The sequence below is a fragment of the Vidua chalybeata genome, chromosome 11 (assembly GCF_026979565.1).
Source record: "Vidua chalybeata isolate OUT-0048 chromosome 11, bVidCha1 merged haplotype, whole genome shotgun sequence".
NCBI lineage: Eukaryota > Metazoa > Chordata > Aves > Passeriformes > Viduidae > Vidua > Vidua chalybeata.
In genome coordinates this window covers 21,461,087-21,475,267 of record NC_071540.1, presented here as the reverse complement: position 1 = coordinate 21,475,267, position 14,181 = coordinate 21,461,087, and the positions used below count along the sequence as shown (strand labels likewise).

Genomic DNA, 14,181 nt, shown 5'->3' with positions numbered 1-14,181 from the left:
TCTGTGAGCAGAGGTGAAGCCAGTAAGACCAAGCAATTCAGCTTCCAGACTGAGCTGCAGACACAAAGCAGGACTGAGAAACAGTTGCTTGAGGAGAGCACAGGCTCAAGCATTGCTGCACTGACAAACCTGTCTCTGTCAGACTGCAGGTAGGTCATACACAAGGATAGTTTTACCAATTCAGGGTGCACTGGGAGGTGCAGGGACAGACACCCAACTAGTACTCTGCATAAAAATCCACCAGGGTCAGTAACAAATCACTTCACTTGTTACCTCCTTATATTTTGCTTTTATTTCCAGCAATTTATGTCTTCTCCTTTCAGACATTGGTACAGCACCAGCCAGTTCAGGTTTTGTGTGTATCCTAACCTCTGTTTGGTCTCTGCATTCACACTTGATTCAGCTTTTAATAACCAATTATATGACCTTTCATTTCTTTTTTTTTTTTTTTTTCTTTTAATAAATTTATTGTTAAGGTCTCAGATGAGCAAACAGCAATAAAACCACCATGTCTCTCATGAATGTTGTGTCTGTTTATTGATTTGACAGCATCATTATAACACTGCAGCAGGTTTTCTGAACACAAGGCACAAACCTGACAGGTCATACAGGCACCCTGAAAATGCATACATTCAGAATTAAAGCTGTCTGATCAGTGAAGGCAGGGCTGCCCTGCCAAACCTGCATGTATCTGCATGAGCCTCTGATCAAGTGATGGTGATGCTTGTGCCTCCAGCAATCTTAATTGCTGAAATGGAGCATAGCACCTGTTACCTCTTTGCACAATCAGAGCAGAAAAATCAGCTCCAAAAAAGCCCAGCTACACTCTCCAAAGCTGTGCAAACACTGTGTTTAAGAGCCAGAAAGATGGCACAATCCACAAAGAGTGGCTTAAAGCCAGTAACGGGCTAATTAAAAAATGTACAGTAGCTACAGTTTATCTATCTGCCCGTACTCAGGATCAATTTGATTTGATCTCAGAAATAAAACTCTGAAATACACTGAAATTGCACAGTCCAGCTAGGGATGCCTATTCTGGAAAAGCATCCTGTGTACTGCAAGTGGTTTGCAGGATGCTCTTGCCACCTGTGTGAGCTGGGCTTTGGAAAGCAGAGCATTGGCATCTAGGGGCTGTCTGGTCTCTGCATTTCTTTTGGAAGGGGAACAAGGTGGCTCTCCCCGTGCACAAATCGAGGGCATTACAGCAGGGAGAGTGTCCTCCTAGAACTCTCCTCTGCAAGCCCTGGGCAGATTGAAAACAGCTGCATTAACACACCTTAATAAGCACCATCTCCTACTGTTTGCCATTTCCCTCCATCAAGAAAACCAGGGAATGTAAATGCCATGACTATGCCATGTTGTGTGCCTCCCACAACACCAGCACCTGAAAATGCACTGCAGCAACCTGACAGCAGCTGTGCTGGGCACAGCAGACTGCACTCCCCACTGTGGTGCTGGGAGTGGGCAGAGTCTAGCAGGTACGGAGACTTTGCTTGCTCAGCCTGGGCACTGAGTCCATAGGCAGCACATTGAGAGACACAGAGTTGGTGCGGAGTTGGAAGCACCAGTGGGGAGGTAAGAGAGGTTTGTGGGGAGTTGGAAGCACCAGTGAGCTACAGACCCAACAGCCACGATGAAAGACTTGCAACTCCTGTTACAGATGCTGAGAGAAATGTTCCACAAAGTGTGAGTGTTACTGGTTCCTGAGTACAGGCACAGTGAAAGAAAACATCTTGTCTAGATTTGTGTCTGTTTACATCCAGGTAAATATTATCCAGGTAAGTGCATATCCTGTGTTTGACTTATGACTTCAGAGACTTGAGCTGTTGCATGATATGTCACAGCAGCTGTCCTCCAATGGCCTTGGAGCCACTGGGACAGTGACCAGCTAATGGGGGTGGTGTGGAAAGGGGCACAGTGGCTTTGTGGGGTGAGATGACACTGTGAGCTTATAGTGGGTGGCATGGGCACCACCAGCACTTCCTTCTCACAAGAACACAGACAGGCCAGCCTTCCCATGACTGAATTACAGCCCCAGTGATGGAAACCTACCATCTGCTGACTAATCCACTCCTGCAACAACTGTTCATATCATAAAATGGTGCAGTTGGAGTGTGTGTGAGAAACATTGAGGGTGCCTAAAAGAAATCCCTTTTGCTTCAAGCTAAGCTCTCTGTTTCCTGACCATGCAACAGCAAACAGAATGAACAAAACATTTCCCTGCTCTTGACAAGAGTTTTTTACAAGTCTGCAAGTTGTCTAGACACCTCTCTATTAACAAGCTTGCAAGCTGTTAATAGATGCTTATTATTTCAAATGAGATGTCTGTGATCAATCTTTTTCTCATAGGTTGTATTTCTAGATATTTCTTTTGCTTTCTTCTGAATCCCCTCCAGTTGATCCACTTGCCTCTGGAAACACAGTGTGCAAGACTGAGGCCAAGCCAGTGCTGAAGTGGGGGCAGAAGAATTTCTTCACATGTCCTACATGTGACACTCCTGTTCATAGACCCTAGAAATGTTAGCTTTTTCGCAACAGGATGACATTGTGGACTTGAGTCCAGTTTGTCATTCACAGTAACCTCCAGTTCTTTTCTACAGTACTGCTCTATCGTCATCACGCTGCACTCATTGTCCCTGTGATTATTTATTTATGTGGGACAGTCAATAAATCTGGTTGTGGTGTTCAGCAGTGATTGTGCTGCAGCTCCCAGCTGCTTCAAACTGGAGACATATGAGGCAGCTCATTACTTGCTCCTACCACTTTACCCTCCAAGTTCCCAGGGAGGGCACTGAACCAGGTCAGAGCTCTTGGTCCATGGCAAGCCAAACCAGATCCTTCCCTGGATCAGAACAATATCAGAAGTAGCCAGAAGCAAAGAAGACAAAAAAAAAAAAAAAAATTACAAAGAGAAGTCAAAACAGTAGTGAAGATTAATATTGGTCTCAACTTCCTATTGCTCTGTTCTGCTGACTAGTATTTGTTGCAGTGAGAACAGGAACCCAGAAGATGATGCTGACCAAGTTCAGCTACAGTACTTTGAGCAGGAGTAAAGTGACACAAAGCATGTTTTAAAGATTTCTCATTATAGCAACAGAAATTAAATAAGACTCTTACAGTATCTTGAAGCTTGTACCTCACTTTTTAGCAGTAAACACTCTAGAAAAACACTGAACACATCTCCAACAGAGCAATATTTCCTGTCTCTGTCTTTGAACAAGTAAATCACACACAAATCCAAAGAAAGATTTATCTCAGTTTGTTGGATGACCAGCAGCAACACTATAGATAAGAAACACTTATTTCATCCCTTCTTGTGACTCATCATTATTCAACTTAGTTCTTCATGTCTCTTTCATGTCAGTTAAAAGCTCTACTAAGAAAAATGGCACTGTGCATGACCATAAAAGTTCACAAAGGGTTGCCAAAACTTTTAAACCCACCCAGCAAGAAGGTCTGCTTTCTGGCACGTCAACATGAATGATGCAACATATGCTGATGAATAGGTGTGTGCAACAGCCTCACTGCTGAACACCTGCACTATCTCCAGGCTCCTCATCCGAAGCTCCCTATGGATTCTCCATTTTCTAACTTAGCACACAATTTCTGTCCCCTCTATCTGAACTGGGCATTGAAACAACGGTTCTTTTGTTTTCTTTCTCTCTTACCACAACCAAAGTAAATTTTAAGATGCATTTTCAGATCTCCAGTCCTTTGTGGAATCAGGTGAAGTGTCGAGGAGAGTGTTTTCCCACAGTGCTGAGGCGCAGTTTTTAGGCTTTTCACCATATAAGTCTATAGGGTTATTGCTGTTGCTCCTGTAGAGACAAAAGGGTGAAACAGTCTTACTGTTGCCACCAGTCTTGCAGATGGAGGAAATGTATTTCTGCATCTTAGTGACAAATTTGGAATGTGTGCCTCTCAGGGCATATATTCAGGTACTATGTCTGAGACCTTACAGTGCAACTTTTTCCCCAAAAATATGTTTTCCTAAATGTAATGAAAGTATTTCTTTGCAATTCTTTTGCTGTAAAAGCAAAGAGCTTTTACAGGCAGTGTTTGGTCAAACTCTTGAATAAAAGAATTTGCTCTGAATGTGGAGTTTTCTGTATTTCCAAATTGTCCTGCTGTTTACTTTTCTCCCTTTCCTGAATCAGCTCTGCCCTTACCAGCCCTGAGAAATGCTGACACTTGTACATGGGTGAGATCCTGGACACTTGCCTTCACTCCAGCCACCACCAATAACCACAGGAGTAATTCATCGCCTCCTCTGCTGGCAGGTGATGGTTGCTGTGCTAAGGAGTCTGCCAGGATGGGAGGACAGACTGGCAGCAGGACATTACTGTCAGTAAAAAAGGTCCCATCATATAGTCTGAAGTGGCCTCCCACACAAGGGGTCTATTTGGTTCTGTATGGCTAAATATAAAGGTAACGTATCTAAAGAAAACTACCTGAACATGGTCTGCCAAGGGCTGAACTGGAACCTAACAGCTGCACGGCAGGACAGATCCCAAGTTGTTAGTGACTGTATCTGGAGACAGAGGCTCTGTGCTGGGGCAGCTGGAGAAGCAACAAAAATGCTGTGCATTGCCAGGACAAGACATTTGTTTTGCTGATGTAAACTGCTGGTGCACTTGTGTCTTGAGTGTGCAGTCACTGCATCACAGGATGGGTTTAGGGGAGTTAGGGCGGGCCCAGAGAGGCTGGGAGTGGAGTTGCATAAGGGAACAGAGAGGCACAAATGAAGTTTACAGAGGCACGAGGTGGCAGAAAAGCTGAATAAGAACACTCACCAAAACCCACAGCACAGGAAAAGGTAGAACTTGTACAATTATGAAAACTTAATTAGTTAAATTTAATCAGTTTCCAATGGGTTCTAACAAGCATGTTCTGTGACAGGTGAAAAACCTCGAGACGTTATCGCCACAAGGGGCTGCGGAGACAGTGTCGGTGGAAGCGAAGGGGAGCGGGCACACACGCTAACAGCCGGCGAATCGTGCGCAAGTGCCGGAAGAGCGCGCACCTGCGCCGGGGAGCTGAGCACCTACAGACGGGGCAGGGCCTAGCCCGGTCGGAGCTTCCACCACTTTAGAGAGGCGCCGGCGGCGCGGAGGCGAGGGGACGAGACGGAGTTCACCGCGCCGGCAGTACCCCGGGGCGGCCCGGCCCGGCTCCCCGTCCGCAGCGCCGGCGGAGCGGGGCCGCGCCGGGCCATGGCGGAGCGGGGCTGCCCCCGTGCCGCGCGGGAGGGACGCGCCGGGGCGGGCAGGCGGTGAGGGCAGCGGGCGGTGAGGGCAGCGGGCGGGTGGCCGCGAGGGGTCCGGGTCGGCGCCGGGGCTGAGCGGATCGGACTGGTGGGAGCGAGGGGCCTGGACGGGTCACTGCCATCCCCTCTCCTTAGCGCCGTACCCGCACCGGAGGCAGAGGGGCCGCGGGGAAGCCGCACCGTGCCAGGATCGCTGGAGCGCCGCCGCTGCCTGTACCTGCACACGGGCCGGGGTGAGCGCGGCCGGCGGGAGCCGCTCCCTCTGTCCTTGGGAGCGCAGCGTCTGGCCCGGCTCCCTCCCGGGCGCTCCTCTGTGGCCGCAGACTCACCTCGGCCTCCCCTCCAGCCTGGTGCCAGATGGTGGAGGTCCTGCTCGCCGCCCTGATCCTGGTCTGCAGCTCCGTGTCCTGTGGCTCGGCGGGAGGATACACCGGCCTCCCCGCCCTGGGGGGCATCTACTACTACCAGTACGGCGGGGCCTACAGCGGCTTCAGCGGAGCGGATGGCGAGCGAGCCCAGCAGCTTGACCAACGTTTCTACCTACTGAAGCTGCCCATTGCAAGGGCAGCGATGGTCGTGGGAGGGTGTCTCCTGGTCTTCCCTTGTGTTCTAATTTTGGTTAGTGTTCTGCAGGTCCCGTGGCACTTCCCAGCATGGCTGCTAATTGAATGCACCTTGTACATAGTGATTGCAGTTGGCACAGTGCCTGCTCTGTACTATTTCCTCCATTCTCTGCTGAGCGTTTATAATTCATCAGTGTGCAAAGAGAGAGAGCAGCTTTATCAAAGCAAAGGCTATCAGGGCTTCTGGTGCAGCCTGCATGGGGCAGAGATTGCTGCTGGCCTATTGGGCTGCATGGCTGCCATGGCATACCTGCTCAGCGCAGGCATAGCTGTCAGAGATTACAGGACAGTTCATGAACAGAAACAGAAGCCACTGCAATTATAAGAACTTTCAGATGATTCCTCCACTCCAGTAATGGTCTTGATTTTTGCCAGTCTCCTTACTGAGATGAAGTAGTATGCTTTCCTTTCTTCAGGACAGTACAGCCTTAATGCTACAGAACACTCACCAAGCTGGCACAGCTCTAAGTATGGTAGAGTCAGGCTATTCCTAACTTGAATTTGCAGCATTGAGTTATTAGTGTCTCAAAGCCAATGCAATGGATTGTCTCTGCTTCACAGGCAGCCCTTCCACTCTCAGGTGTCCCCTTCTCCAGTGAGGTCTTGATACAAGTACTGCCACTACATGCTTCTATCAATGAACAGCTTTTTGTAGCTGAAACTGTCTTTACAAAAGGCATGTGACTTCGCTGAGAAAAGAGCTCTTAAAAACAAGTGACTGAGGCCCATGGTTGTGACAGCTAAATATTGCTTCCTTGTAGGTCTCTTGGAATTAACAGACCAGTGTGAACATGACATTTGTAAGGCCAAAAAAAAAAATCCTGAAAACTCTCAAACTCCGTCTAACTTGTGATACAATGCCTTTTCAAATTCCTGGAGAGAGTGCATTTATGTATGAAATGGTCTTTTTATATAACTTGTATACAAGAGTTTTGCTTAAAAAGATGCCCTGGATTGGGATAATCAGACAAAAAAGCTTTATGAGATCAAATGGGTGATTGAATATAGAAGTATATTGTTTTCAAAATACATTTTCAATGTACGAGTTGGAGAAATGAGGTGCTACTTTTTTTTTTTTTAACTTTTATAGGAAGTTTAACTGGGAAAAGTAGCACTAGAATCACCAACTGATGTCTCAAAATGAAATGCCATTTCAGAGCATTGTCCACTGTGTGCTTTGCTCATATGAGGATGGAACCACCACAGTCTCACAGAAGAGTTCTGCCCATATTAAAAGAACGAAACATACCAGAAACATGCTTTGCCTTGGACATAGCTCTTCTTTCACTGGCACAAGTGACTAAATCCTCACAATTACCAAAACCATGGAACACTATTAGAACTAGAGACACTAAAGTAAAACAGATGCCAAGTAGGAACACAGTAGGTGTTTTGGGGTTTGTTTGACTTTGTTCATTTTTAGTTCATTTTTTTGCCTTTTAACATCAAGTGTCTCAGCACAGGAATTTACGTGGACAGTCCACTGTTGTCCTGTTTCTGTTAACATTTTTGTATTTCCTCTTGTTGCAGCTACTTCTAGAGCTGTACAGTGCTACTGAGAGCAAGTTCACAGGGCAGCATTCCTCTAGCAGGAAACAGAAAGCTGCCTTAATAATTGGTAAGCCTAATTCTACCCTCACAGTGTTCTGAAAGAAGTTTTTGTATGGAAGGCTGATGAGTGAAGTAGCACATAGAGCTCAGTGAATAACCTGCAGCACAGCTGCTGCTAGACACAGCTACCTTTGACTGGGATATTGCACAGATTTTTTCCAGCACAGTAACAGAATCAGAATAAACTGTTAGATGAAAGTAAAAATCTTTATTGCTAAGTCAGCTGAAAATTCGATGCAAAAATACTCTTCCTTCCTGAATCTCTCTATACATCTGAATAAAGAATCAACGGACTAGTGTTTTCCAACAATCTTACGTTATTTGCCTTTCCAAAGCAATACATAGGCCATAGTGCTGAGGGCACATTCATTGGACAACCTACTCCCATACACAATAAAAACAGGGATCATTATAGGTGCATGCTAGAGTGGGATACAGAAAATACTTTCCTTTTTAAAAACAAAAAAAGCATGAAAAAGGATTATTTAGTAAACAGTTGGTACACTGCAATATTTAACATGCACCAGGTCATATGAATTATTTAAAAAAGGTAGTATTTTAAAATGTGAAAAAAGAGGAAAAATACAGTTAAGTCTTTAGAGAGCAATAGAACAGCAGACAATGATTGCACAAGACCAAAGAGGTGATCTGCCTGAAGAAAGGCCTTTGGCAAGTGACACAAAAGCCACCAGCATCTATCTGGAAGGAGTGCAGAAACCCCACAGGTCCAAAGCCTTAGGTGTGGCTGAAGGTCCTGTGTACTACAGGAATGATTTCAGATTTCACAGCAGCTTGTCCCCAAAAGAGGGAAATACTTCCTACTCCTTGGAACAGGATGTTACCCTCCTGTCTAACTGACGAATCCAGTCTGGTATGAACAGTCTGTGATGCTGCCTCCACTGGGCCTGTTCCTTGTTCTAGGGGCAACTTGGAGGCTATCTCTTACCTTTAACATGTGGGCCCCCGCTACCCACCACCCAACACAGCCTTTATGGGTTCCTTTTACAGAAGCCTTTTTGGACAGGACAGGACAGAGTAGTGCCTTCGGAGTACCTGTCTCAGCAAGCATGCTTATCAGCAGAGCCAGAATTACTGAAGAGATGGACCAGTGACCTCCTCAGCCTCACTTGGCTGTGGCTGCATGCAGTGTGGGAGGGCTTGCATTTCTCAGCAGGGACAAAATAGCCTGAGAACCTCAAGGTGAGAACCCCTCTCTAACAGCAAGTCTGCAAATGAGTGGGACATTCTCAGTGATGTGGTTATGTGATGATCACATAGTATCTCTGCAAACTCCAAAAACAAAAATCAGGAAAGGGACTGGAGAACAGGAAGATAACTGGGAAGACACCTTCTATACCCTGCTATGAGTCCTTCAGTAGACTTGCCCTTTCATACCTGTTCCACCTACAGCAGTGTTCCTTGGCAGCTTGAAATCTAAGGTAGTGTTAATAAATAAAGTAGGGGAGACATACAGGGAGGAAGGAAAACAATAAGTAGTGGAGGGAAGCACTCTGTTCTGTGAATTGTCCTCACCAGACAGATGAAGATAACCCAGCCACACCACTGCCTGACCAATGTCAGAAAAAACCCCGTTTCTTTGGACGACAGTGACCTTGAAGTGTGTCTCAGCAGTTGGAATCTTGTGTTAGAAAATCCAAGACATTTGCATGAAAAAATTATGCCAGTGTCTTTGCTGACACCCAAAACTGGCCTAGGAAAAAGCAGCACGTTTTGTGATGAACAGGCACTATTTGTAATGCATGAAAACGATTTTGGATGACTGGAGAGAAAGCATCACAATGCTGTGGCTGAAATGGAAAAGCTTAATGCTTGGAAGAAGCACATGGAAAATATGAAGGAGCTGCTTGAGGATACCAGCACTTGTCTTAGTCAAACAGCGAAAGACTATTTGGAACAGGTAAAGTCAACTCAGCCTCTGCTGCCTGGAGTCCATAATACCAGCTTCACAGACATCTATGGATTCTGCCTGGAGTGTAAGAAAGATAACAAGCCATGTCTTCCATGACACTTCACACCCATAGAAAATAGGAGCTGGCTGCATTTAAACTCCCTTTCTGCTTCAAAACCAGAAACAGCACTGGAGAAAAAGTCTAAGTAGGAATTCCTTCTGTTCCATTCTGTCACTACCTCTAAGAGGTACAGTTCAGAAATCTGTGTGCTCCATTGCAGAGCTGTGTTTTCCTTAGTCCTTGAACACTGAGCTAGGTAGAGCCATTCATTACTAACACCTTGTGGCAATTCTGCACGCAATACTAATGATTGAGACTGGCAAGGACACACTGGACTTTCCACATCAGTGCAAGAAATAGAGACCTGATTTGCATTCATATGTGCTACTCAGAGTGCAGGGCTTGTCAGAGTCATACTCAGAAATAAGGGTTTCTGCATCAGTCCCATACTGAATGCAAGCTGTTCTACAGCCCTTTTAGGTATCAGAAACTGTGAGGCTAGGCACAGATATTTGGTAAAACTATCATCAGTGACAGTGAATCAAAAGTTGCAGTTGAATACATTGGGATGAACCTTTCCTGCATACTTATATGATGATAACATGAAAGAGTTTTGGGGTTTAGCGTTTGAATCTTTTCTGCTGGTTTTCCTCTGCCTAAAGGATTCAAATGCTGTTGTTTCTGTGATTTTAAGAATTAGCTTCAACCTCCAGTTCCAAATGAAACAGGCATTTAAACAATAAATTGTGAGAGTTTAAACTTTGCAAAAAGTTGTCTTGTTTCATGATTACACTGCAACTAGCACAAAGTATATCCTAAAATGTTGCTCCTCATGCATGATAAAAACACCTTTTTTCCTAGTGAGAAGAAATTCAAGGTGCTCTGAAATCTCAGTAAAACTCCATTAGATTTTGTCAAAAGATCTATATTGACAGCATTCCACAAATAGTCTGCACAGTATTTCCTTCTGAGCAAGGCCCAAATTTGATCCAAAGATAGACAACTCAAGCCCCTCAGATCCCTTCAGAAGAAATGTTTAAGTTTTCTTCATAAATATCATTAATGAAGAAAAGGCAGTAGCCCACATCACAGTCAGGATTATTGCACCACTGACATGACAGGGACAGCTGCTATCCAGCTCTGTCAGAAAGGAAGAGAGATCTGCATGCTACAGAGGCAGTGATCTCCACAACCCTTATAACAAGATGATGACATGGGCAGCCAGCTTACACTCTGCACCAAAAATCCTAATGGAAACGCAAGGCATCTGAGTGCAGACTAGCCAGTTCATCATTAGTGGTACTGTTTTAAACATCTTTTTCAGTGCTGATAAAAATGTTAATAAGATGAAAAGTTTAATTTTTGCTTTTGTGCTGAAGGCTAAGCAGGAATAAGTACACTTTCACCTTGTTTGCGGCCAAATTGAGCACATAACGTGAAATGCTAGCTGCTGTGTATTTGGAATACGACTCCTGCTTCCAGAGGCAAACAAAGACACTGTAACTGACAATGCAGAGGTTTATGTTGATGGAAAAGAGCACTGGATGCTTCTGCCAGTCTTAGAGCAGCACACCACTGTTTACAGCTTGGCTCTTCTGACTGAACACTGAGACAAGAACAAGCTCCTGGCTTTATCCCATGTCTTCTGTAGAGGAAGCCTGTACTGTGAAGCATCCATGATGAAGGTGGCCAGGTTGCTGCTGAGGTGGGTCTGTGCTCTGCAGCTAGAACCACTAGATCTACACATTGCCTTAATCAACCAGTCCTGAGCTGATCTTTCCTATGCTCCATATAAAATGCATTGGTTGGCACCTGCTTATCACTCAGCCATGTATTTTCTCATCCTGCACAGAATGATCCCACCATAACCTTCCCTCTCCCCTACACCAGTGCTCATCAGAACCCTGAGTCCTCCACTGTCCTAAGACCATCCACTGGGAAAAGTCCACAGCATACCTGCTGTGGAGTGCTTTCTCCCCTAACCCTAAATAATAAAGTGCTGGGCTGAAGGGGAAAAGAACAGCTTAAGTGCAATAAATAAAAGTGCTTGCAATTAATGTAGGAAACCATTCTCAGGTCAGCTTCATTGCAATTCATGGCTGTATTCTTTCAAGGAATAAAAAAGTCAGGTGCTGGGGAGGAGGGTGGGACACTGCATCAGAAATATTCACAGGACTCTAAACACTGAGCATTTCTCTCTCAGCAGCCTCCTCACCCCACATACACATACACCAGCCCCTTTCCGGCAGAGCTGGCAGAACCTCAGGGTTCAAGGACTTACCAGATAGTCCCTAACACAGAGCTCAGCAGCTGATCTGCGTGCTCATAGGACAACTGAGACGCTACAGTGGTTAAGTGGACAGCCCAGACGTTGGCCTTCCTAATTCTTCCTCAACTCCATTAAGGAAGCAGCAGGTGTCTGTACTCCTTGCAGATCCCAGCTCCCTCAGAGGGCATGACAGCCCTTATGAAACAGAGCTTCCTGGGACAGATAATGTGGGAATAGTACTCATAGGGTTACAAAGCTGTGTCAAACTCATCTGGCAGGGATGCTGCATGTTCTTCTTTCAGCTCCTGATCTGCTCTGTCCTCCTGGTGCTGCTTCATTTGTTCCTTCACTTCCTCTTCCAGATCGGGTGGCACCACAAATTGATCTTCCGGCTCCATCTGGGATGGAGCAGCAAAATAGCCTGTCTTCTTCTTAGGTGCCTCTGTCGCTACTTCGATGAGGTTGAGGCTCTCCTCCAAGGGCACTATGGAGCCATTGGAAAGCTTCTTTCCATAAAGACAACATGTGGAAAGAGATTTTTGGAGTTCACACTTCTCCTTGACCCCTCTCTGCACAGTGTTGCTGTTTACACTGTTCTGCCTCCGAATGATGAGTACAAGCCCAGAGTCATCCTCTGGCCCTGGAGTAGAAGAGCTGTACTCTGCAGCAGGATGTTCTAATTCCAGACCCTTTCCTTTACAGCAATGGATGTCCACCTCTACCTCCACTTTACTACCATTTGTCATCACACCTTCCACAGGCTGCTCATCATCACTATCTAGACCATTGTCAGACTGGTTGCTAGAGAAGGTGGCACTGGAAGGTTGGCGCTGAAAGATGCTTGAGGGGGGCACAGGATGTAGGCTGCAACGTCGTTCTTGTCGTGGTAGCAAGCTGCCATCAAGACCAACAGCACCGTGTTCATCTGATGCAGTAGAGCCCACCTCACTGCTAACCTCAGAAGCAGATAGTTCACTGCTGAACTCTGAAGCAATTCCACTGCTACATGAAGGTGTTGCTGGTTTGGTGGTGGTAGAACTAAATGCCCCAGGGCCTGTCAGAGTGAGGCCGTGCATCTCACACGTGCAGTTGTCCTCACTGATGTTCAGACATACCACCATTGCACCAACATTGTCTTGACAACCATAGCTTTGGGCTAAAGTGCAGAGTTTCTTTGCAGCAGCTAGTGGGTCGTGTAGGTGCTGCACAGCTGAGACAGCCTCTGCATAAGAAAGGTGTTCCCAGAGAGCTTTGTTCCCTAGAAGTAGCAACTCATCTTGTACAGTCAATGGAATGGAATTGACATGTGGTTTGGGCAGGATCCAAGGATGCAGGTACGTGCAGCCCAGCATCCGAGTACAGCAAGTCACACCATTGACTTTGTTGTCCTGCAGACAAGAGAAACAAGGCAGTAGCATTGGATATGCTATTAGATCATTCAGAAAGCAAACTTTCCCCTGCTCATATGCTGGTTTGGAGCCTCGAGAAATGCCAGTTACACAGCTGCAGCATTGGAGAAAGGGATCTAGATGCAGGTACTGCAATGCAGACATTCACTATACCTGATGACCAGGTACAATAACTGCCATCACCCATGCTGGCAATAACACACTTTTATCCCACAAGACTTTTTGTTGTACTCTGAAGAATTGTAGCAGACTATTCTGAAAGGTGCAGGTAGACTACCTGCAGTACACTGATCAGAGAGTCTCACTGATTAGTCTTATGTGAAACTTATTTTTTTAGTACAAGTGAGACAGTGACTTTTGACTTTCTCAGTGCAAGACAGGTTACCCAGACATTAAACTATTTCTGTGTATTATCTGAACTATTTTCCATCTTTATTAATATATAACTGCATTCTGAAACGTGGACACTACACCCTGAGGATAAAAAGAACAAGTAGGTATCTCAAACTGTTTCTGTAACTTGGATGTATTACCCCCTTCTGCTAGATGGTCCCCTGGCCAGCCTGGCAGTGGTCTCCCATAAAGAGAAGGGCCCACAGCCCTCAGTCCCTTTTCCAAGTCAGTGTTTTGAGTTTAATATCAGTGTTCTTAATTTCTGTATCCTCTGGGTGTCATCACTGCTGCTGCTGCCAAGTATTAAAACCCAGCAGATGAGATGCACAGGGAAGTCTCTTATACAATAATTTCACTTTTCTTTTTCAGAATCCATTACTGAGCCAGTTTTTAAACTATTTAACATGATACATTAATCCCATAGTTATTTTCAATCAGTAGCCACAGCGCTATGCCTTGAAGAGATGTAACACGGTGACACATTATGCTTATGAAAAATAATTCTATCTAGCAACTTAATACTTTTTAAAAGACTCACTGAGCATACAACTACAGTGATTGGCACTCATTTCTCAAGATCTTTACAGACGTTTAGGAAGTTAACCTTTACAGAATTCTCTAGAAATAATTTTAATACTTT

General features: G+C 45.5%; 2 protein-coding genes and 1 long non-coding RNA gene across 7 annotated transcripts in view; 1 reads left to right on the top strand and 2 right to left on the bottom strand.

Annotated features, from left to right (window-relative positions):
* Positions 1–5,683, bottom strand: LOC128793418 (uncharacterized). The gene is made up of 4 exons (XR_008432803.1): positions 5,596–5,683; positions 4,452–4,560; positions 3,669–3,818; positions 1–2,842 (listed from the first exon to the last, which is right to left on the bottom strand). It is a non-coding gene; the product is annotated as an uncharacterized LOC128793418 (long non-coding RNA).
* MARVELD3 (MARVEL domain containing 3) lies at positions 4,585–7,810 on the top strand. 3 transcript variants are annotated; one of them, XM_053952552.1, is made up of 5 exons: positions 4,585–4,816; positions 4,900–5,272; positions 5,402–5,499; positions 5,613–5,884; positions 6,980–7,810. In XM_053952552.1, the coding sequence occupies exons 2-5, from the start codon at positions 5,214–5,216 to the stop codon at positions 6,986–6,988; spliced, it is 438 nt and encodes a 145-aa protein (XP_053808527.1). In that variant the 5' UTR covers positions 4,585–4,816; positions 4,900–5,213; the 3' UTR covers positions 6,989–7,810. The 3 variants fall into 3 exon arrangements, with proteins under 3 accessions (XP_053808527.1, XP_053808525.1, XP_053808524.1); XM_053952550.1 differs by having other exon boundaries at positions 4,587–4,816; positions 7,420–7,810; XM_053952549.1 differs by having other exon boundaries at positions 4,596–4,816; positions 5,613–7,810.
* The window catches only part of PHLPP2 (PH domain and leucine rich repeat protein phosphatase 2), a 35,397-nt gene continuing 28,904 nt past the window's right edge, over positions 7,689–14,181 (bottom strand). For all 3 annotated transcript variants that reach the window (XM_053952501.1, XM_053952503.1, XM_053952502.1), the window contains one exon: positions 7,689–13,127. In XM_053952501.1, coding sequence (XP_053808476.1) covers positions 11,988–13,127 — 1,140 coding nt within the window. In that variant the 3' untranslated portion in view covers positions 7,689–11,987. The remainder of the gene's footprint in view (positions 13,128–14,181) is intronic.

Bases quoted from the DNA above. Each gene is read 5' to 3' on its own strand.
- MARVELD3 (XM_053952549.1), top strand. From the start codon at position 5,214: ATGGCGGAGCGGGGCTGCCCCCGTGCCGCGCGGGAGGGACGCGCCGGG. The intron at 5,273-5,401 runs GTGAGGGCAGCG...CCCTCTCCTTAG, and splicing joins CGCGCCGGGGCGGGCAGGCG to CGCCGTACCCGCACCGGAGG. The intron at 5,500-5,612 runs GTGAGCGCGGCC...CCTCCCCTCCAG, and splicing joins GTACCTGCACACGGGCCGGG to CCTGGTGCCAGATGGTGGAG.